Source organism: Mya arenaria, chromosome 7, assembly GCF_026914265.1.
Source record: "Mya arenaria isolate MELC-2E11 chromosome 7, ASM2691426v1".
Classification (NCBI taxonomy): Eukaryota; Metazoa; Mollusca; class Bivalvia; order Myida; family Myidae; genus Mya; species Mya arenaria.
Genome location: NC_069128.1, coordinates 16,482,458 through 16,500,464, shown reverse-complemented (window position 1 = coordinate 16,500,464; position 18,007 = coordinate 16,482,458). Strand labels below are relative to the sequence as shown.

The following is an 18,007-nucleotide window of genomic DNA, read 5'->3' as shown; positions in this document are numbered from 1 at the left end:
AGCGTGAATATTATTTCCATGATAAATTCCTTAATTGCTACAGCAACCACAACAATTGAGATAAAACTTTCATTATACATGTACATGTAATTTCAATAACGAGGGCGGCGGACGAAGAAATTGTTTTGTTTCTTGTTGTAAAGGACAATATTCAATAAATAGCGTGCGGTATAAGTTAATAGTGTTGTTATTTATTTGCATGTCAGTTATAGAATGGTTACATCCATTTTACTTTTGAAGTTGTAACCATTTCCATAAAGGAGTTCATGAAAACACTCTACAATAAGGTACTCTGTTTCAGCGAGACATCATTTATATTTCTTTAGGCAAGCATCCAAAGACATAGTAACACACATTTTCATTTCAGATTAATACAATTTATTAATTATCAATTTGTGTTCTAACTAGTAAGTTTAACAGGTGTACAGTTTTTTGGCAAATTACAAATTTAAAGTAAAATGATTTTTGGCAATGTTCTGAACACTTCTGACTAGAGTTTAAGATCAATGTAAATATTTTGTATACCAATAGCAACAAGCAGCCATAAGTATTAGCATTAAAAATTGCAAGTGGTGGTTTTAAGCATGCTGTGAAATATAACTTAAGGAAAGGAAACTTAATGTATCTTTAATAAACCCATCGCCATCAAAATATGTTATTGGTACAGTCATTCTATTTTGAGTAATAGAAAACTATGACATCATTCTTGCTGGTTGCGTTGTTCTCAATATAAGACCCATTTTCTGCTTATCATGATTCATGTCCGACTATATCACGCCCCTAACGTGAATGACCCAAAGCCATTGGTCCAGTACTGTTCACGCAGTGACCCCACATTTTTCCATAAAATGGTCACTAATCTTTATACTGTAACAAAATGATGTCTATTTTCCATTTTCAATGAAAAATGGTGTCTTGATCAATTTAAACAGGTTGTCAACGTGATATCTTTGTTATAGAGGTAGTAGGTGGCCAGATATGGGAAATATGATGAGCAGGAAATCATAGCCGGGCTCAAGCTTAGCAATCACCCGATATGGCTACCTTTAACTCGTGTATATCCCATATCGGGTCACCAACAAACCCCGTATCTAATGTAACATAGAATATGGAAGTTAAACTGAAAGCTACAATTAGACAAAACACCTAGTGTTTGCACAAATGTCTCAGTCTTAGCTTTTGTGCATGCCCTAAAGATTAAGTAACCCACTTAATTAAAAGCAATCAATGAAATTGGAAATTAAATGGAACTTTGGTAGTAGTTTTCAAAGCTTTCTTCATTTTTAAATCAAAACTTGTCCTGCAATTCGCTTGGCAGAGACATGAGTGTAAACACTAAACTTAGCCTGTAAATGTGCCACATTACATCACAACATCAGACAAATCAGAATACTTCATCAAACTTCAGTGATAAAAGTAAAGGTATTGTTTTGCATTATCATAAAAACTATTCCTCTTATTAATTAAAATTCTCAGTAAACACTAAATTTAGTCTGTAAATGTGCAACATTACATCACCACATCAGACAACGCAGAATATCACAACAAACTTCAGTGACAAAAGTGCATAATTGAAAAAAACGTATCCTCTTATTAATTTAACTTCAAAGCAATTTAAATACCCAGGATTCTTATTTATATTATTTAAAACATTGTCTAGTATAATTTTAAAATATCAGTTTTATCTTTGCCCATGGGCAAGACAAGAATTTCTAGCATGGTTAAATTTTTGGATCTACTTATCTGAGGTGGGAGAACAGGTTGTGAATATTTAACCATTTCCTGTTTCAGACTGGTGACATATGGAGTGATTCCATAACTTTTATAACATTTTACAACAATAATTAAAATCCTATGATCACAGATCTAATTCCACAATGACACCATTTAAATCTAAATAAACATTGATCAATAAATCAATGTTACATCTAAACTTTTAAACCACTGTTAAATCAGATTTTCATCAGAAATAACAGCCTTGTTTTCAATTCTGTTAATTAAGCGTCTGGCATAGAAGTCTCTGTATTCCTCAGGTAACTCTTCCAAAGCCTTTATTGCACGATCAGCGATCTGAAATGCCCGTCCAGCGGGCAATGGATCCTTGTTCCCGTAAGTGTCTTTATTGTCGTACATCTGGTCATCGAGGTGTTTCCAGAAAACATTGACTGCTACTCCAAAGTCCAAGGATATCACATTGTGAAACCATAATGCTGAAAAAAATATAATATAATGTGATTAATTGATGAGCACAATGTGGGGCCACTCTTTCATAGCTGGCCCCAATATCACAAAAATACTCAAGTCAAATCTCGATCTCAATCTCACCACATTTTACCACATGAAAGCATATATATAGTAAGATTAAAAATATTGCATGTTTTTATACTTCTTGAAAATGTATTTTCTCATGAAATGTTTTGTTAATTATTTTGTCAATATTTTAAAGAAACTTAATTCCAGATCAAAACACAGACTTGAGTAATTGTTAAAATAACAAAAAAATTATACTGAAATACATTTTTGGCTGTAGAATAAAAATTATTCCCTTGAAATCTTGACCAAAGGCATAAATCAACATATAGCATGATAGAATGCCTTTTGAAAGGTGTAAAATCATATTTTATTTTAATTCACTTTAAATAGTATGTGGTTGAATGAGTCGAGACTGAGATTGAGATTTGACTTAAGTTTTTTCGTGATATTGGGGCCAGGTCTCGCGACATTTTGGGTACAAAATTACTCCTTTGGCGAATAAACCATCAATGGTTGGGGATAAAAAACCCTCCTTTGGGTTCAAAATTTTGTTAAAGTCACACTTTGAGATGTGATGGGGTCAAGCCATAATGCAGCAATAATAGGGCGTGGGCTGACCTTTATAAACTCAACAACAACACACTGTGTGTTGGATGATTGTCTAAGTACGCAAAGGGCACACACAAGAAACATTATAAAGTAACAAAAACATTCAAAATCTTGATCTAAAGAGCTTGAGCAACTAAACCTCATAATAATTACAATTAATTTCTTAGGGAAAAGGTGATCCTATTTTTCCAATAATCTTATAAACAGCAGCAGTGGTTTAAAGGGAATTTCTCACATTTATGTCCAATTTGTTTTTGTCTGAAGGCTGAAAAATATACTTGTGACAATATAAAGCCGCAATATAAAACTTATGTTCACACTAGGGATGGAAGCGAATATCTGAGTATCCGGATATCCGGATATCACGCAAGTATTCGGATACCAAAATGGGTATTCGAATATTCGTTAAGAATTAAAATTTCAATGAAATAGCTTAGCAGAGACATAGCAATTGGTATAAAACTTTTCAGAAGAAATATTTCAGGTGATCAACAGTGTCTGTCACGAAGCGGGTATGTGTCACAAATCGTCTGCTTATTGGGTGTTTGCAGAAGGCGTGATATTGTGTCCTTGTGCAGCACCCTGTGAAGTTCTATGACCTTGTTTACAATGACAAGTGTTGTTTTATGATCTCAGATGTGCTTAATTGACACTAATTGGCACTAGTTGATATTAAACGGACTGATCATTAATCCGTAGGAATTGATCGTCCAATCACAAGTTAAGGGTCGTGCAATCAAAGCTATTAATGACCAATAATATTTTTGATGAATATGCATGAACAAATTATTGCTATCTGAACAATAAATACAAAAACAAATTTGTTTATCTTTTCACTTTTTAATCAAATTTCCATCATTTTGCATCTTGTAATCGTGTTTTGAATTATTAATCGTTATTCCTGTATCACGACTACAGAAATATGCCTCCAACATTGACTTCAAGTGTTTGGAAGTATTTCACAAAATCCGAGGATGGTAAAAGTGTTGTGTGTCAACTGTGTAAGGTTAAACTGGTATATTGTGGTGGAACTTCAAATCTTAGAGATCACATAAAAAAACACCCCGTATGCAGTCCACCGACTACAATCGAAAATCAAATAATCAAAGCGTCATTTAACATGAAACCTGCTGATAAATAACAAACTCGAAAGCATGTGACAGTAACCAAGCAACCACCTCGGCCGAAGTGACTTTCAAATTTGTGAGGTGTTTATGTGGTATTCATCATGAGTTTTATGACGTAAAATGAGTTGTTTAGCTTTGATTATAACATTATGAATTATCAAGACTGAGAAAGAATGAATGAACAAGAGCTGTCACAGTATGTGACGAATGCCCCCGAATGTGACATTGACGTAAGAACAAGGTCAGTACATGAAAAGTTGATCTTGCCTTTACGTGTCAAATACATATGACAAGTTATTTTAAATTGCCTCTTAACATAAAAAATACCACCCATACTTGACAACCTACACTGTTATGTCCTTATATTCAGAATTCCCTTGTGAATAAACACTTAGTGTATCTTTCACCTTAGAGGTAGGGACATGGGTCTTGCACACGACACGTCGTCTTGGTATGTGGAACACATGTAGCAAGTTATTTTAAAATCTGTCCATACAAGGGAAAGTAACAGCCCTGACACGACAACCTAAACTCTATGTCCTTATATGCAGCACTCCATTGTGAATAAACACTAAGTGTGACCTTGACCTTTGAGGTAGGGACACGGGTCTTGCACGCGACATGTCGTCTTGGTATGTGGAACACATGTGGCAAGTTATTTTAAAATCTGTCCATACAAGGGAAAGTTACAGCCCGGACACGACAACCTACACTCTCTGTCCTTATATGCAGAGCTCCATTGTGAATAAACACTATGTGTGACCTTGACCTTTGAGGCAGGGACACGGGTCTTGCACGCGACACGTCGTCTTGGTATGTGGAACACATGTGGCAAGTTATTTTAAAATCTGTCCATACAAGAAAAAGTTACAGCCCGGACATGACAACCTATACTCTATGTCCTTATATGCAGCACTCCATTGTGAATAAACACCAAGTGTGACCCTGACCTTTGAGTTAGGGACACGGGTCTTGCACGCGACACGTTGTCTTGGTATGTGGAACACATGTGGCAAGTTATTTTAAAATCTGTCCATACAAGGGAAAGTTACAGCCCGGACACGACAACCTATACTCTATGTCCTTATATGCAGCACTCCATTGTAAATAAACACTAAGGGCGACCTTGACCTTTGAAGTAGGGACACGGGTCTTGCACACGACACGTCGTCTTGGTATGTGAAACACATGTGGCAAGTTATTTTAAAATCTGTCCAGAAAAGAGAAAGTTACAGCCCGGACACGACAACCTATACTCTATGTCCTTATATGCAGCACTCCATTGTGAATAAACACTAAGTGTGACCTTGACCTTTGAGGTAGGGACAAGGGTCTTGCACGCGACACGTCGTCTTGGTATGTGGAACACATATGGCAAGTTATTGTAAAATCTGTCCATACAAGAGAAAGTTACAGCCCGGACATGACAACCTATACTCTATATCCTTATATGCAGCACTCCATTGTGAATAAACACTAAGTGTGACCTTGACCTTTGAGGTAGGGACACAGGTCTTGCACGCGGCACGTCATCTTGGTATGTGGAACACATTTGTCAAGTTATTGTAAAATCTGTCCATACAAGGGAAAGTTACAGCCCGGACACGACAACCTAAACTCTATGTCCTTATATGCAGCACTCCATTGTGAATAAACACTAAGTGTGACCTTGACCTTTGAGGAAGGGACAAGGGTCTTGCACGCGACACGTCGTCTTGGTATGTGGAACACATTTGGCAAGTTATTTTAAAATCTGTCCATACAAGGGAAAGTTACAGCCCGGACACGACAACCTATACTCTATGTCCTTATATGCAGCACTCCATTGTGAATAAACACTAAGTGTGACCTTGACCTTTGAGGTAGGAACACGGGTCTTGCACGCGACACGTCGTCTTGGTATGTGGAACACATGTGGCAAGTTATTTTAAAATCTGTCCATACAAGAGAAAGTTACAGCCCGGACACGACAACCTATACTCTATGTCCTTATATGCAGCACTCCATTGTGAATAAACACTAAGTGTGACCTTGACCTTTGAGGTAGGGACACGAGTCTTGCACGCCACACGTCGTCTTGGTATGTGGAACACATGTGGCAAGTTATTTTAAAATCTGTCCATACAAGGGAAAGTTATAGAGCCGGACGGACGGACGGACGGTGCAATTTTAATATGCCCACCTTCGGGGGCATAAAAAGTGAAATTGCCATATGACGAATTATAAATTAAGTGGACAATTATGTCAAATAACAAAAGGTGGGTGACATATAATAGGAAATTTACTTATTATGAAAACAATTTGATACGAGTGTCCGGATAGTATTCGAATACTTGATATGAATATCCGGATACCGATTTGGTATCCAGTTTCCATCCCTAGTTCATACATAAGTGGTTAAAACTAGCACTGCACTTGATTAGTGTTTTCCAGGTTTGCTAAAATTCTAGATTTTAAATAACAGGGCTTGTTGAATTTTTTTTAGGTCTAAATTAAATATTGGAAACTGTGAAAGAAAATGCTACAATTTGTCAAAAAAGTAAATTATTAATATTTATGCAATTGAAAATCCTATGATTTTTAACTTGCCTTTAAAAATAATCCTTAGGTACCAGTATCTATTTGTATGTTAGATGTGGTGATTTTTCAAACATACTGAATTAACTACATGATTTCCACACCCAAAACAAATGGAAAAATGTGTTGGCAACATATATTTTGCAAATATGTCCATTAAACTTACATCCCATGGACCCATACAATAACTGTTAAATAACAATAGGACAAACCTGGAATAAACAGAACATCGCCAGGCTCCAAGAATACTTCAAACCTCTCTGCCTTTTTAAACAGGGGGTACTTTTCTTCATCAACATTGTCAATGTCCAAAACTTCCGACTTATCACCTGAATAGAAAACAAATTGAGAATGAGGATAACCATGAATACAAATACAAATGTAATTTGATATCATTTGATAGGCAGTCTCTCAAGATAGTTATACACACAATTCAGATAAACAATAAAATTAAGATTAATTGGTAAACAAGGGGAAGTAGGGGCTACCATAAATGACTTGATTATAAGTCACATGTTTATATGACGCAGGCAAAATAATTCCGGGAAAAACTCTGGAAAAAACCTTTTAATCTATGTTATGGGTTTAATATATGACACAACGAAAAATGTTAAAATCGTCTGCAACAATTGGCCACCATGTATGTTTACAGTGACAAAAATATTTTCTTTCGTGAAAATGGCGATGGTTAGGTCAATACTAAACTGCTGACCGATTAGCTGACCATATAGAAATAGAAGAGAGTTGCTGACCAATTGCTGACCATATAGACAAAGAAGGAAAACAATTGAAAAAAAGTTTTGATGTTTAAGATCTTTCAAGACATATTATGTTAAATTTATTTTATATACTCCTTATAAGTGTAAGAATAGACGGATAGTTGTCGGGTTTTTTTGGGGGAAATTGCATTTCAATGAGTTATTTTTTTCTGGGTTGTTGAAAACATGTGAACAATATCACGGTTTTAATAACGATGTACAGTACAATTATTTGAAAGCAATATTTTTAATTGTTAATGTAGCTTTAAATGTTAGCTTCACTACCTGTGAAAAACTATCTGCACTACATCAAAGAACGATCAAAAGAATGGTGTTTGCCAAATCGGTATTGATAATTTTAATTAAGAACTTATTTCTCTTTAATCTGTTGTATGTTCTAAGTTATTTTGTGAATAATAAGGCAATCATAGGCAAACTGTTGCTAATGATTAAAGTTTGATAAGTATATATTTCATTTTCTTGGTCGAGAATATCACTTTCATAGTCGTTGCAAAATTAACTCCGAAATATTGCCGTATTTTTCATTATTTTTTCTGTAATTTGTGTGATTCCATTTGTAAAATTAAAAGGATTTTGTCTAGTGCAGTTTTGCGTGCTCATATAGTGAAATATTTTTTTAGCTGGACTTTGTGTTTTCAAATAGTTTCATTATGGCTTTGATTGTTGGACATTCGCAGGCGAAATACTTAGGCAATTTAACCAAGTGTCCCGTGTTTTCATACTCTGGATTTAAAGCGCGTGATTTCCTGGATAAAAGTTTGGAATTTTATCCGTTGGTGCCAAAGGAGTTGATAAGTGAGAAAGAAGATTATATTATATTTACTCAATATGCGTACAGGAAAACTCGACATTGAAAAGTTACTGACTAATTTCTTAGCTGACCAATATAACGTATAAGGAAACCCGATATTGGAAAGTTGTACTGTTTCTATAGGGTCAGTCAACTTCACGGTTCACTGCATAGTGCTGACCAATGTAACGTATAGGAAAACTTGATATTGAAAAGTAACTGACCAATATCTTAGCTGACCAATGTAACGTATAAGTAAACCCGATAATGAAAAGTTACTGAACAAATTCTTAGCTGACCAAAATGACTATATGGTCAGTCAACTTCACGGTTCACTGCATAGTGCTGACCAATGTAACGTATAGGATAACTTGGTATTGAAAAGTTACTGACCAATTTCTTAGCTGACCAATGTAACATATATGGAAAAACCATATTGAAAAGTTACTGAACAAATTCTTAGCTGACCAATGTAACATATAAGGAAAATGGACTATGATACATTGTTAAGTTTTTGACTAAATACTTAATAGTTTTGTTATGTAGGCATTATATTATATTTACTCATATTATGTGTAATTACATGTCCTTTAAATTCTTAAAATTTTTATGAAATAATTGTAATTCGTTGAGCATACAGCATAATGAAATGTTCACATAATATAAACAAATAAAGCATTATTGGTGAATCTAGTGTACGCTTTTAATTTATATTTATTCATTAACTTGTATGGTCCTTGAAGCCCCTTAAAATCGTTAAAGATATGAACGCTAACACTGTGCGACTATCGAGTTGTCACAATTTGCACCAAGAGCCTCGGGGTCAATTGTTGTATTGTCACTCTATTTCATGGTTCAGTGCATATTGATGACAAAGTAATGCATCATTCATAAGATACTGACCAATTTCTTAGCTGACCAAAATGACTATATGGTCAATCAACTTCACGGTTCACTGCATAGTGCTGACCACTGTAACGTATAGGATAACTTGGTATTGAAAAGTTACTGACCAATCTCTTAGCTGACCAATGTAACATATATGGAAACCCGATATTGAAAAGTTACTGAACAAATTCTTAGCTGACCAATGTTAACATATAAGGAAAATGGACTATGATACATTGTTAAGTTGTTGACTAAATACTTAATAAATTTGTTATGTAGGCATTATGTCATTGACAAATATTTTTACCTTTAACCCGATTGATGGCCTGATATTGTTAATAAATGAAAAAGTAATACGAGTTAAGGATTTGTAACAGACCAGTTATTATCAAATTGATTTTGTTATTATAGCATTGAAACTTAGTTGTCTTGTTTACTTATTTTATATGCCGCTAACTATTACTCAATGATAGAGAGGAGTTCTTAAATCTTAGCTGACCAATATGTAACGAATAGGAAAACCCGGTATTGAAAAGTTACAGACCAATTTCTTAGCTGACCAATGTAACGTATAAGGAAACCCGATATTGCAAAGTTGTACTGTTTCTATATGGTCAGTCAACTTCACGGTTCACTGCATAGTGCTGACCAATGTAACGTATAGGAAAACTTGGTATTGAAAAGTTACTGACCAATTTCTTAGCTGACCAATGTAACGTATAGGGGAACTCGATATTGCAAAGTTGTACTGTTTCTATATGGTCAGTCAACTTCACGGTTCACTGCATAGTGCTGACCAATGTAACGTATAGGAAAACTCAAATTCTTAGCTGACCAATGTAAATATAAGGAAAATGGACTATGATATATTTATCATTTATATATATATAACATTGATACTGCGATTTCTGCCATTGATATAATGCCGACGAGCACAGCGGAGAGCATACCCGGCAGTGATCTACCACTAAATGATTTAAAAAAACATCAAGCAGTCAGTCAGTCAATCAATCAATCAATCAATAGGTCAAAAAATCAATCCTTGTTTAACTGAATCTTTCATTATTCATTCATCAAGCACACTGTAACATATGCTTCGTTCACTTATTCACTAGCACACCCATTCAATCAATCACTCACTATCAATAACTCTTTCACTCACACAATCAATCTATCAATCAATCACTACTCACTAGCTCATTTACTCAAACAAAAATGGGCCATGGTAAGAGCGCCTCCACGTGGTGTGGCATGGATGTAGACAGTTTTTTTCTATCTTTTAATGATAAAAAGACATCTATCTGCAACGAAACGCTCTTGGAATAACAAAAAAGAACAGTCGTCAATTCAATTAATCATTTCATATAACAGTAAAACATTTTAAACACTAAAAACAAACAAAACAAACAGAAAAAATCCTTCTTTGTTCATATGGTCAGCAATTCGTCAGCAAATCTCTTCTATTCCTATATGGTCAGCTAATCGGTCAGCAGTTTAGCACGACCCCGATGGTTATTGTAAACCATGCAATATTAAATACAAAGCAAAATATGTTTCTTTTATTAAAAGTTTTGAAGGTCATCTATAATGACCTTATTAACAATGTTGTTAACTTTCATTCTTACACACCATTCATAAAGAGGTGGTGAACTGATTGTGGGCTACGGAACCCGGAAGAATACCCGGGTACATCAGTGATATAGAGGTACTTATCTGATTGTGGACAATATTTAACTGATTTCCCATACATACCATTCATATAGAGGTAGTTAACTGATTTCGGACTGAAGAGGACAACACGTTTTCTCCCCCGAATTTGTATTAGAAAGTTGTCCATCACCTGAAATAATCAGTTATAAATTTCATATATCACATGCTCTAATAAATCATTGACAGCTGACTGCTGATTTACTGAAAGAAATGTATTGGAAAACTTGAGATATACTGCCTTCTCATTGGACAAAAGAAAATGTTGACAATTTATAAAGTTAAAAATATTGTTAAAGTCATCGTTAATAACCTTCAAACTTTTTAACTCTAAAAATGAGTGTTTTGCACACACTTGTGATCTGCAGTATTTCTAATACGATATTTTGACTGGAAATGATTAATTCAGTATTTTAGCACATCATAAAATCCTTTAATTTTGAAAGTTAACAACTATGCTGTTCTGAACGATCAGCTCTATCATTCTGCTTAGAACTGATAACTTTAACCTTTAAAAATCATATGAACAGAGTAACACTCAATACCTCGGCAAATCTATAAATAACAGAGTAACACTCAATACCTCGGCAAATCTATAAATAACAGAGTAACACTCAATACCTCGGCAAATCTATAAATAACTCTGTTGTATCTGATTTCATCTTGTCCATTTCATTTATGGATCTTAAAAGTAACTTTAATAATCTTAAATCCATCATACATGGCAACAAGTGGATTTTATTTATATTCTCAACTTAGTGTTCATTTCTAATACAGGCTCAATTATCACAAATTTGTAGCAAACAAAAATACAACACTAAGCTAATATCACACAGAGAAAATAAGGGAAATATGGCACAAAGATAATTTCAATGAACAACCAAGATCTTTATTGACCAACAAGCCCCCTGATATTTACTGCACTTACGTCATAATGTGTCCAAAGTTGCAAGCCAGGGGAGGCAATCCTGAACACACTGGAGAAAAATTTCTCTTCACTAAAGAAGGGTGGAATGGTTATATCCTCCGCAAGAGCAGGGAACTGTGTCTTAATGTCTGCTTTGTCCTTCCTTGGATCATCACCAAGTGCTCGAAGGTAGTATTTTTCAGTCTGAAATGTTTTAAGTCATTTTTACTGGAAATCCTTGAAATGGATTTCTTTGCAGAGTGAAGTAGTATAAATTTTATCCATGTACACTAAATTTAATGATATTTATAAAAGGGAAGTTATTGAAGTTATATAGTAAAAAGTGTTGAAATTTCATTTTGTTTGCATGATATTTGAAAATGAATTAACAAAAGCAAAGAACACACTCTCCGAATAGGTACAAGTATATTTGCCCTCGTTGCTACCATATATGTAGATACTGGCTGAAATTTATAACCTCAGCCCTACATTTGAATGTTCCCCCCCCCTTTTTTACTGTTTCATAGTAAGACCTTGTTAGACAACTTTCATGATATGAGTTTTAGTGAGACAGCTTTCATAATAAGAATTTGTTAGACAACTTAAGTTCAACATTTAAAGTTTTGTCATTTCAAATCTGGTTCTAAATCAAAACTCCAGATCAAACTGCATGGAATTAGATCAAGGATTACATGTTAGAGGTAACTCTAAATTTATGGGGCAGAATGCACATTTTACCCTAGTGTTGTAAAAAGTTTGCTTGAACAATGTCAGGGTGAGCATGCACTTGGTCCACCCCTGCGTCAGATTATTATGATATAAATTATACAAGAAAATAAAACTCCTACACATTTACATGTACCTCTTCTGCAAAATATTCTGCTTGAAAATCCTGTGATGCTCGTTTCACCAAGTCACAAAATGGTAATGACCTTCAAAAATAAAATAAACATAAATTATTATTACATGTACCTGTACATTAAATAATTTAGTTTTCTTCAGAAATTTGTCACAAAACATCCTGGAAAAAAGCTATAAAAATATTTAGGCTAGTATTTTAAGTGTCTATAATCTAACGCAATAAATATTGACAAAGGCTTGAGTCCCAATCATATGAATTTAAATGTTATGAGTATGAATGATTTATACGATACACACCAAGTATGCAACACAGGGTTTCATTGTCCATGTCTGGGCAATTTCCTCATTATTTTGGATGCTCGCGAGGTTTAAAATTTTGTGAATGCAGATCTGCTTTCATCCCAAAACATAAAGAACTAATAACGAATTAATTCTAAATTAACCACAAATAAAATCGATCTTTTGTGATTTATTTTTTGCATAAACTTAATATGTAATTTGGGCTCATATCTAGCTGTCTGCCCAAAAATGATTGCATCCCATCGGGACAGCTAAGAAGGAGGTTCTGGGATATCTCCATGAAATCCGGATCCTGTGACACTAACCATCAAATGCTTAGGGTTCAAACTGATAAAAATGAGCATTAATTTTGAAATACTTAGTTGATAAATCACTTGAATCTGACCTGTACATGAAGTTTTTATTTATGAAGTCCATCTGTGGTGTTTGTGAGACATGAATTTTCACCTCCTTTTCCCCACCATTCTCTGCTAAATAATCCACTGTCCATCTTTCCATACATGGACCTAGTTCAAGGCCACGTAATACAACTGGCTGACGCTGAAAAATGATAATAAAATCTATGCATAATTAACTGTACATTTTAACACAGGTTATTTCTTGACTTTATAAAAGACAAGAAAAAAGTATAAGACCAGAAGTCTAAGTTGTATTCATTAAACCAATGTTCTGTGATGAAACAGAGCACTCTAGTGAAAAATGACTAAATTAACTTTTAAATAAAAGTACATCTCCAAGTCCTCACAGCGGGAAGGAGTTCAAACCAACAATTGGTTCTTTCACAGGCACTTTTCATCTTTGCCTTCATTTCAAGTAACTTAAGGATACAAGTAATAAAGTAAACGTGGTAAGTAAACCCTGATACCAACCACAACCAACAGAAACAGGGAATTTCCACTACACTTGACAACACAGTGGCTCAATTTTTAGAAATAAAAATCATTGACATAAAAAAAAAAAATTATGTTGGCAGATACTTAATAATATACTGGTAGCATTTGATTGAGGCATATGTTAACAGTTGAAAGAGATGTGGAAGTAATTGAAGTACTGCTACTTCTACCAGATACTGGCCACATTCAGCAGGCTAAACATAATTTATTGCCAGGATAGAGGAATAAATCAAAATAAGACGTAAAAAAGTGAAGAGAGAGAGAATGTATTGTGAAAGATAAAAATAAAAGCATATACATGTATCTAAGAGTCTAGATCAAAAGGGTGGCTACTTGAGCATTGAAGGCATCAACTGAGCCTGCTGATACCATGTCTGGTGGAAGACTGTTCCACTCTTTAATAGTTTAAGGTAAAAAGACTGTTGCCAGTAGCCTCTTGCACAGTGTGGTCTCTTAAAGGTGTGTGTTGATATATGTCAGGAGAGATGAGACTGTGGTAGAAGACTGTTGGCTTTGTTGATGGCAACAACTAGGTTGTTCAAAATCTTGTATAGGAAATTATGGCAGGAGATCTTTCTGCGGTCCTGTAAAGGGGTCCATTTGAGGTCCTTCAGCAGTGACGCTTGATCGGAACTGGTTCTTGTATCAAAGTTTGTCAAGGTCTTTCTGTAGGTTTGTCCAGTCAGACTTGTTGGCTACAATAAGGTAGGTAATGGTGTTGTCTGCAAGAAGGCATATTCAGTGGCATCAAGACCTTGTGGAATATTGTTGATGTAATATAGAAAAAGGCTTGGGCCAAGCACAGAGCCTGGTGGATGGCCTGATTCCACCATCACTGTGTCAGGGGACTCCCATTCAAGGAGCACTGCCTGAGGTTGTTGTGTATTTGAATGCAATAATGGTTCAGCTTGAAAAGGAGAATACTGCGGAAACTTTGTCAAACATAGCAGGTAAACATTTTTATATTGGTTAATTAATTATAAATTTGTCTATGGAATTTTAAACCATGACTTTGATCATAGTTTCACAATATGTATTGTCATTAATAACATTCCAATAACAAAATTCCTAAATTCAAGCAACTGTGCTTTAAAAGAAGAAATGCTACACCTAATTAGATATTTTCTGATTATAACCAACACGGGTTGGACTATATATTAAATATGATATTTTTAGTGCGATTTTTTTTTAAATTACATTGTAGTGTGGGTGTGCCAAGACAAAACCACTCAACTTCGGAGTTCGAAAATATTTATTTATACGTAGTCGAACGAAACCTAAAACATATAATAAAACATATAAAAGAATATGCTAACATAATCATATTATTAATAGCACAAAATACAAAGACAATGGACAGTGATCGGTAAATATATCAAGGGAGACTTCGCGGTTAAATACATAAAACATTCTAAGAACTATGAGTAATAAACTTACCAGGCACGTCTAAATAATAATTAAATATGAATGAATATTTGAGCTCAAAGATAAGAGCGAATATTAAATAAGTAAGAATATAGTAACAACTGTTACAATTGAAATCTTGACTTGCGTCGATGATGATTCAGAACGGAATGATTTATGTGTATATATAAATAAGGGCGTGTGCAATGAAGCGGGAAAAAGGGGAAAAGGCATTATGAACCAATCAATCACTCTATAAATTTAGACAAACTCGCATAACAAGTAATCACGCTCTGACGCACTCGGACAAAGACGGACATTGACGGACATAGACGGACAGTAACGCACAGAGGACAATAACCATGTAGCACAACACTAAACACGACGATACACAAACAATACAAAACAATATACGATATAGAACCATACCAAACACACAAACTGATAAAATACTGAAATATGCACCTTGCTACAACATTATGAATGCATACAGCTTAGTGGGAAGGCTTTCGCCTGAATGTTCGAAAATGTTTGACAGATCCTATCCGAATCATCACGACATCCGAAAAACACTATAGTTTTCCAATCATTTCCCTGCCTTAATATAAGACATCCGGTAATATTTAACTAAATTTCAATGAAGTTCGTTACCTCCGCATAAATGTCTCCAAATGTGTCCTCAGTGACGTTATACACAACGTCGATATTTTCATGACTTCTTTGCGAAGTCTCTTCATCAACATAATCCATGATGGTCAGTGGGGAGTGAATAAATTTCGCGACAAATAAGTTTGATGATATGTTATTGTTTAAAAAATAAACGTTCCAGTCTTATTCATTTACTTGAAATTTTATATCCTTCATCATTATGATCTTTTTGATTTTAGATGAACTTAAAATTACCGAAAACCTAACATTTTTTCTAAAATATATCCATTTACTTATTTGTTTCGGAAAGCTCTTGTTATTTTCCCAAACAAGGAAATCAACGGTAAACTGACAAGTTGACAATAGTTGTGACATAAAGATAATTTTTTTATTGAGGTAAGATAATGTCAAGATTAACATTCATATTTCATTTACTGTACTACTGTTATAATGTAGAAATTGAACTTGACCTCGAAACAGAGCAACGCTAAACTATTATCACCCCTCAGGCCTGGCTTAATCAGTTAATCCAGGCCCCAGGGCCTAGCTACAATAGACACATTGAATGTTTTTATTTGCATGTATTCATATTAGCTACAATAATGAGCGATCAGGGATACTTTTTATTATTTTGACATTTCTTATGTGAGCCATAATATGGAGTCCGGGATTTTGCGTTACATCACAGAAATTTCAGTTTAATCGTATGTATCTGGAGAAATACATGTGATATACAGATTTGTAAAATTAAAGAAAATTTTCAAGTCAAATAACTGTCTTTATTGATATGATGTTGACCTTTCAAGCAACTGTTACTTCATTTAAATCATACATTTATCATCCATTTTCCAGGTGTCCTGTGCGGACATTTTCAGGAGGGGTTGTTCAAAATACAAACTAAATGTGATTTCTTTTTATGTAATCCTTGTAGGCTTATTTGTGTGAAATAAAAACGTGGACATTTTATTTGTATTTACTAATTTCAGTTTTATTTCAGCAGCGGTAATACTATTATTTTCCAAAATAAAACCATGTAATGCGACGTAACCAAATGTGTCCACCTTGTTACGTCACAGAAAAAAGCATTATAACTCATGACCTTGACATCGATGCATCTTCGCGCAGCATGATAACAACGTGATCGATCGTGAACTTTGATAATGTCGTAAACTGGTGGTTCTGGAAAACGTCGGATTATAATGACAGGGAAGTCAACTATCGGGTGCGAAAGTTGTGTCTTTTTTGTTACGTCGCATTATTTTTATATTAGTAACAAATACTTAGTGCAACACCTCGGAAACGCGGTATTATCAGTTCTGTTTACGACATCCATAACTGTTTCACCAATTTTCGGTATTTTCGTTGCCTTTTTACGGTACAAGACGAGCATGGCAACCTCAAGTATGAACGAGGTAAGACTTCAAAAAAAAATTACGTCGGCAACAAATCGCGGCATTCACTGGTCGCCAAGAATGTATCATAATACGTCCTTTTATTTAGCAAAGTGATCAGTGATGTATGGAAACCCTTTACAATTATTTAATTCAACAGAAATAACCTTTTATTTAGTATTGACTGAAGAAAGTCGTGTCCCGTATTACGTCCATTGCATATGACAACCGTCTACGGCGATATAGATGATGTATACGCAAAAATAATGTGTTTGCATAAGTGAATCTATATATACTTTTGAATGGAAAACAATTTATAATAAAATAGATGAGATGCATTGTGATTACTCCAACTTTGTTTGTGCATAACAAAGACACCAGTGTGGATATTTGTGTGTAACCAAGACACCGCAATACACACGTTTGACTGATGATGTGTGATAATGAACGGAGTCCAGTGTTACGTCCATGTTTTAATTATTTCAGATATACATAGAGTTGCAGAGGAAGGTGTTATTAATAATTCTTAAATGATAATTGAAGATTATTTAATCTATATTTCCTCGAAGATAATCACCACAACATCTAAATTAATATGCATTTCCTTCACTCTGAACAGATGTAACTTGGTGTCCTGTTACACAATTTGTGCAGTTTTTGGTGTCCTGTTACCCAATTTGTGCAGTTTTTGGTGTCCTGTTACACAAATTGTGTCCAGTTACATCTCACTTTGTGTCTTGTTACATCAATCTTCAACTAGGTAACAAACTGCTAAATATTTAACTAAATACATGATTCTGTATTTAAAGCAATTCAAATAAAGCTATTGATTGATGTAAGTGGTCTAAATAAGTGAAAACAATCAACTGGACT

General features: G+C 34.5%; 2 protein-coding genes across 3 annotated transcripts in view; one reads left to right on the top strand and one right to left on the bottom strand.

The window, feature by feature from the left end:
• Positions 1-283: 283 nt before the first annotated feature.
• LOC128241938 (tRNA wybutosine-synthesizing protein 5-like) lies at positions 284-16,008 on the bottom strand. Its single transcript, XM_052959083.1, has 7 exons — positions 15,747-16,008; positions 13,184-13,338; positions 12,500-12,569; positions 11,659-11,841; positions 10,776-10,863; positions 6,779-6,895; positions 284-2,210 (listed from the first exon to the last, which is right to left on the bottom strand). The coding sequence occupies exons 1-7, from the start codon at positions 15,843-15,845 to the stop codon at positions 1,948-1,950; spliced, it is 975 nt and encodes a 324-aa protein (XP_052815043.1). The 5' UTR covers positions 15,846-16,008; the 3' UTR covers positions 284-1,947.
• LOC128241937 (alpha-1,6-mannosylglycoprotein 6-beta-N-acetylglucosaminyltransferase A-like) overlaps positions 10,606-18,007 on the top strand; it is a 43,684-nt gene continuing 36,282 nt past the window's right edge. Inside the window, exon 1 of one of the 2 annotated variants that reach the window (XM_052959082.1) lies at positions 10,606-10,728. The gene's annotated coding sequence lies outside the window, so the exon portion shown is untranslated. Of the gene's footprint in view, positions 10,729-16,007; positions 16,140-18,007 lie in introns of those variants that run through there. The other variant, XM_052959081.1, reaches the window with a different exon arrangement.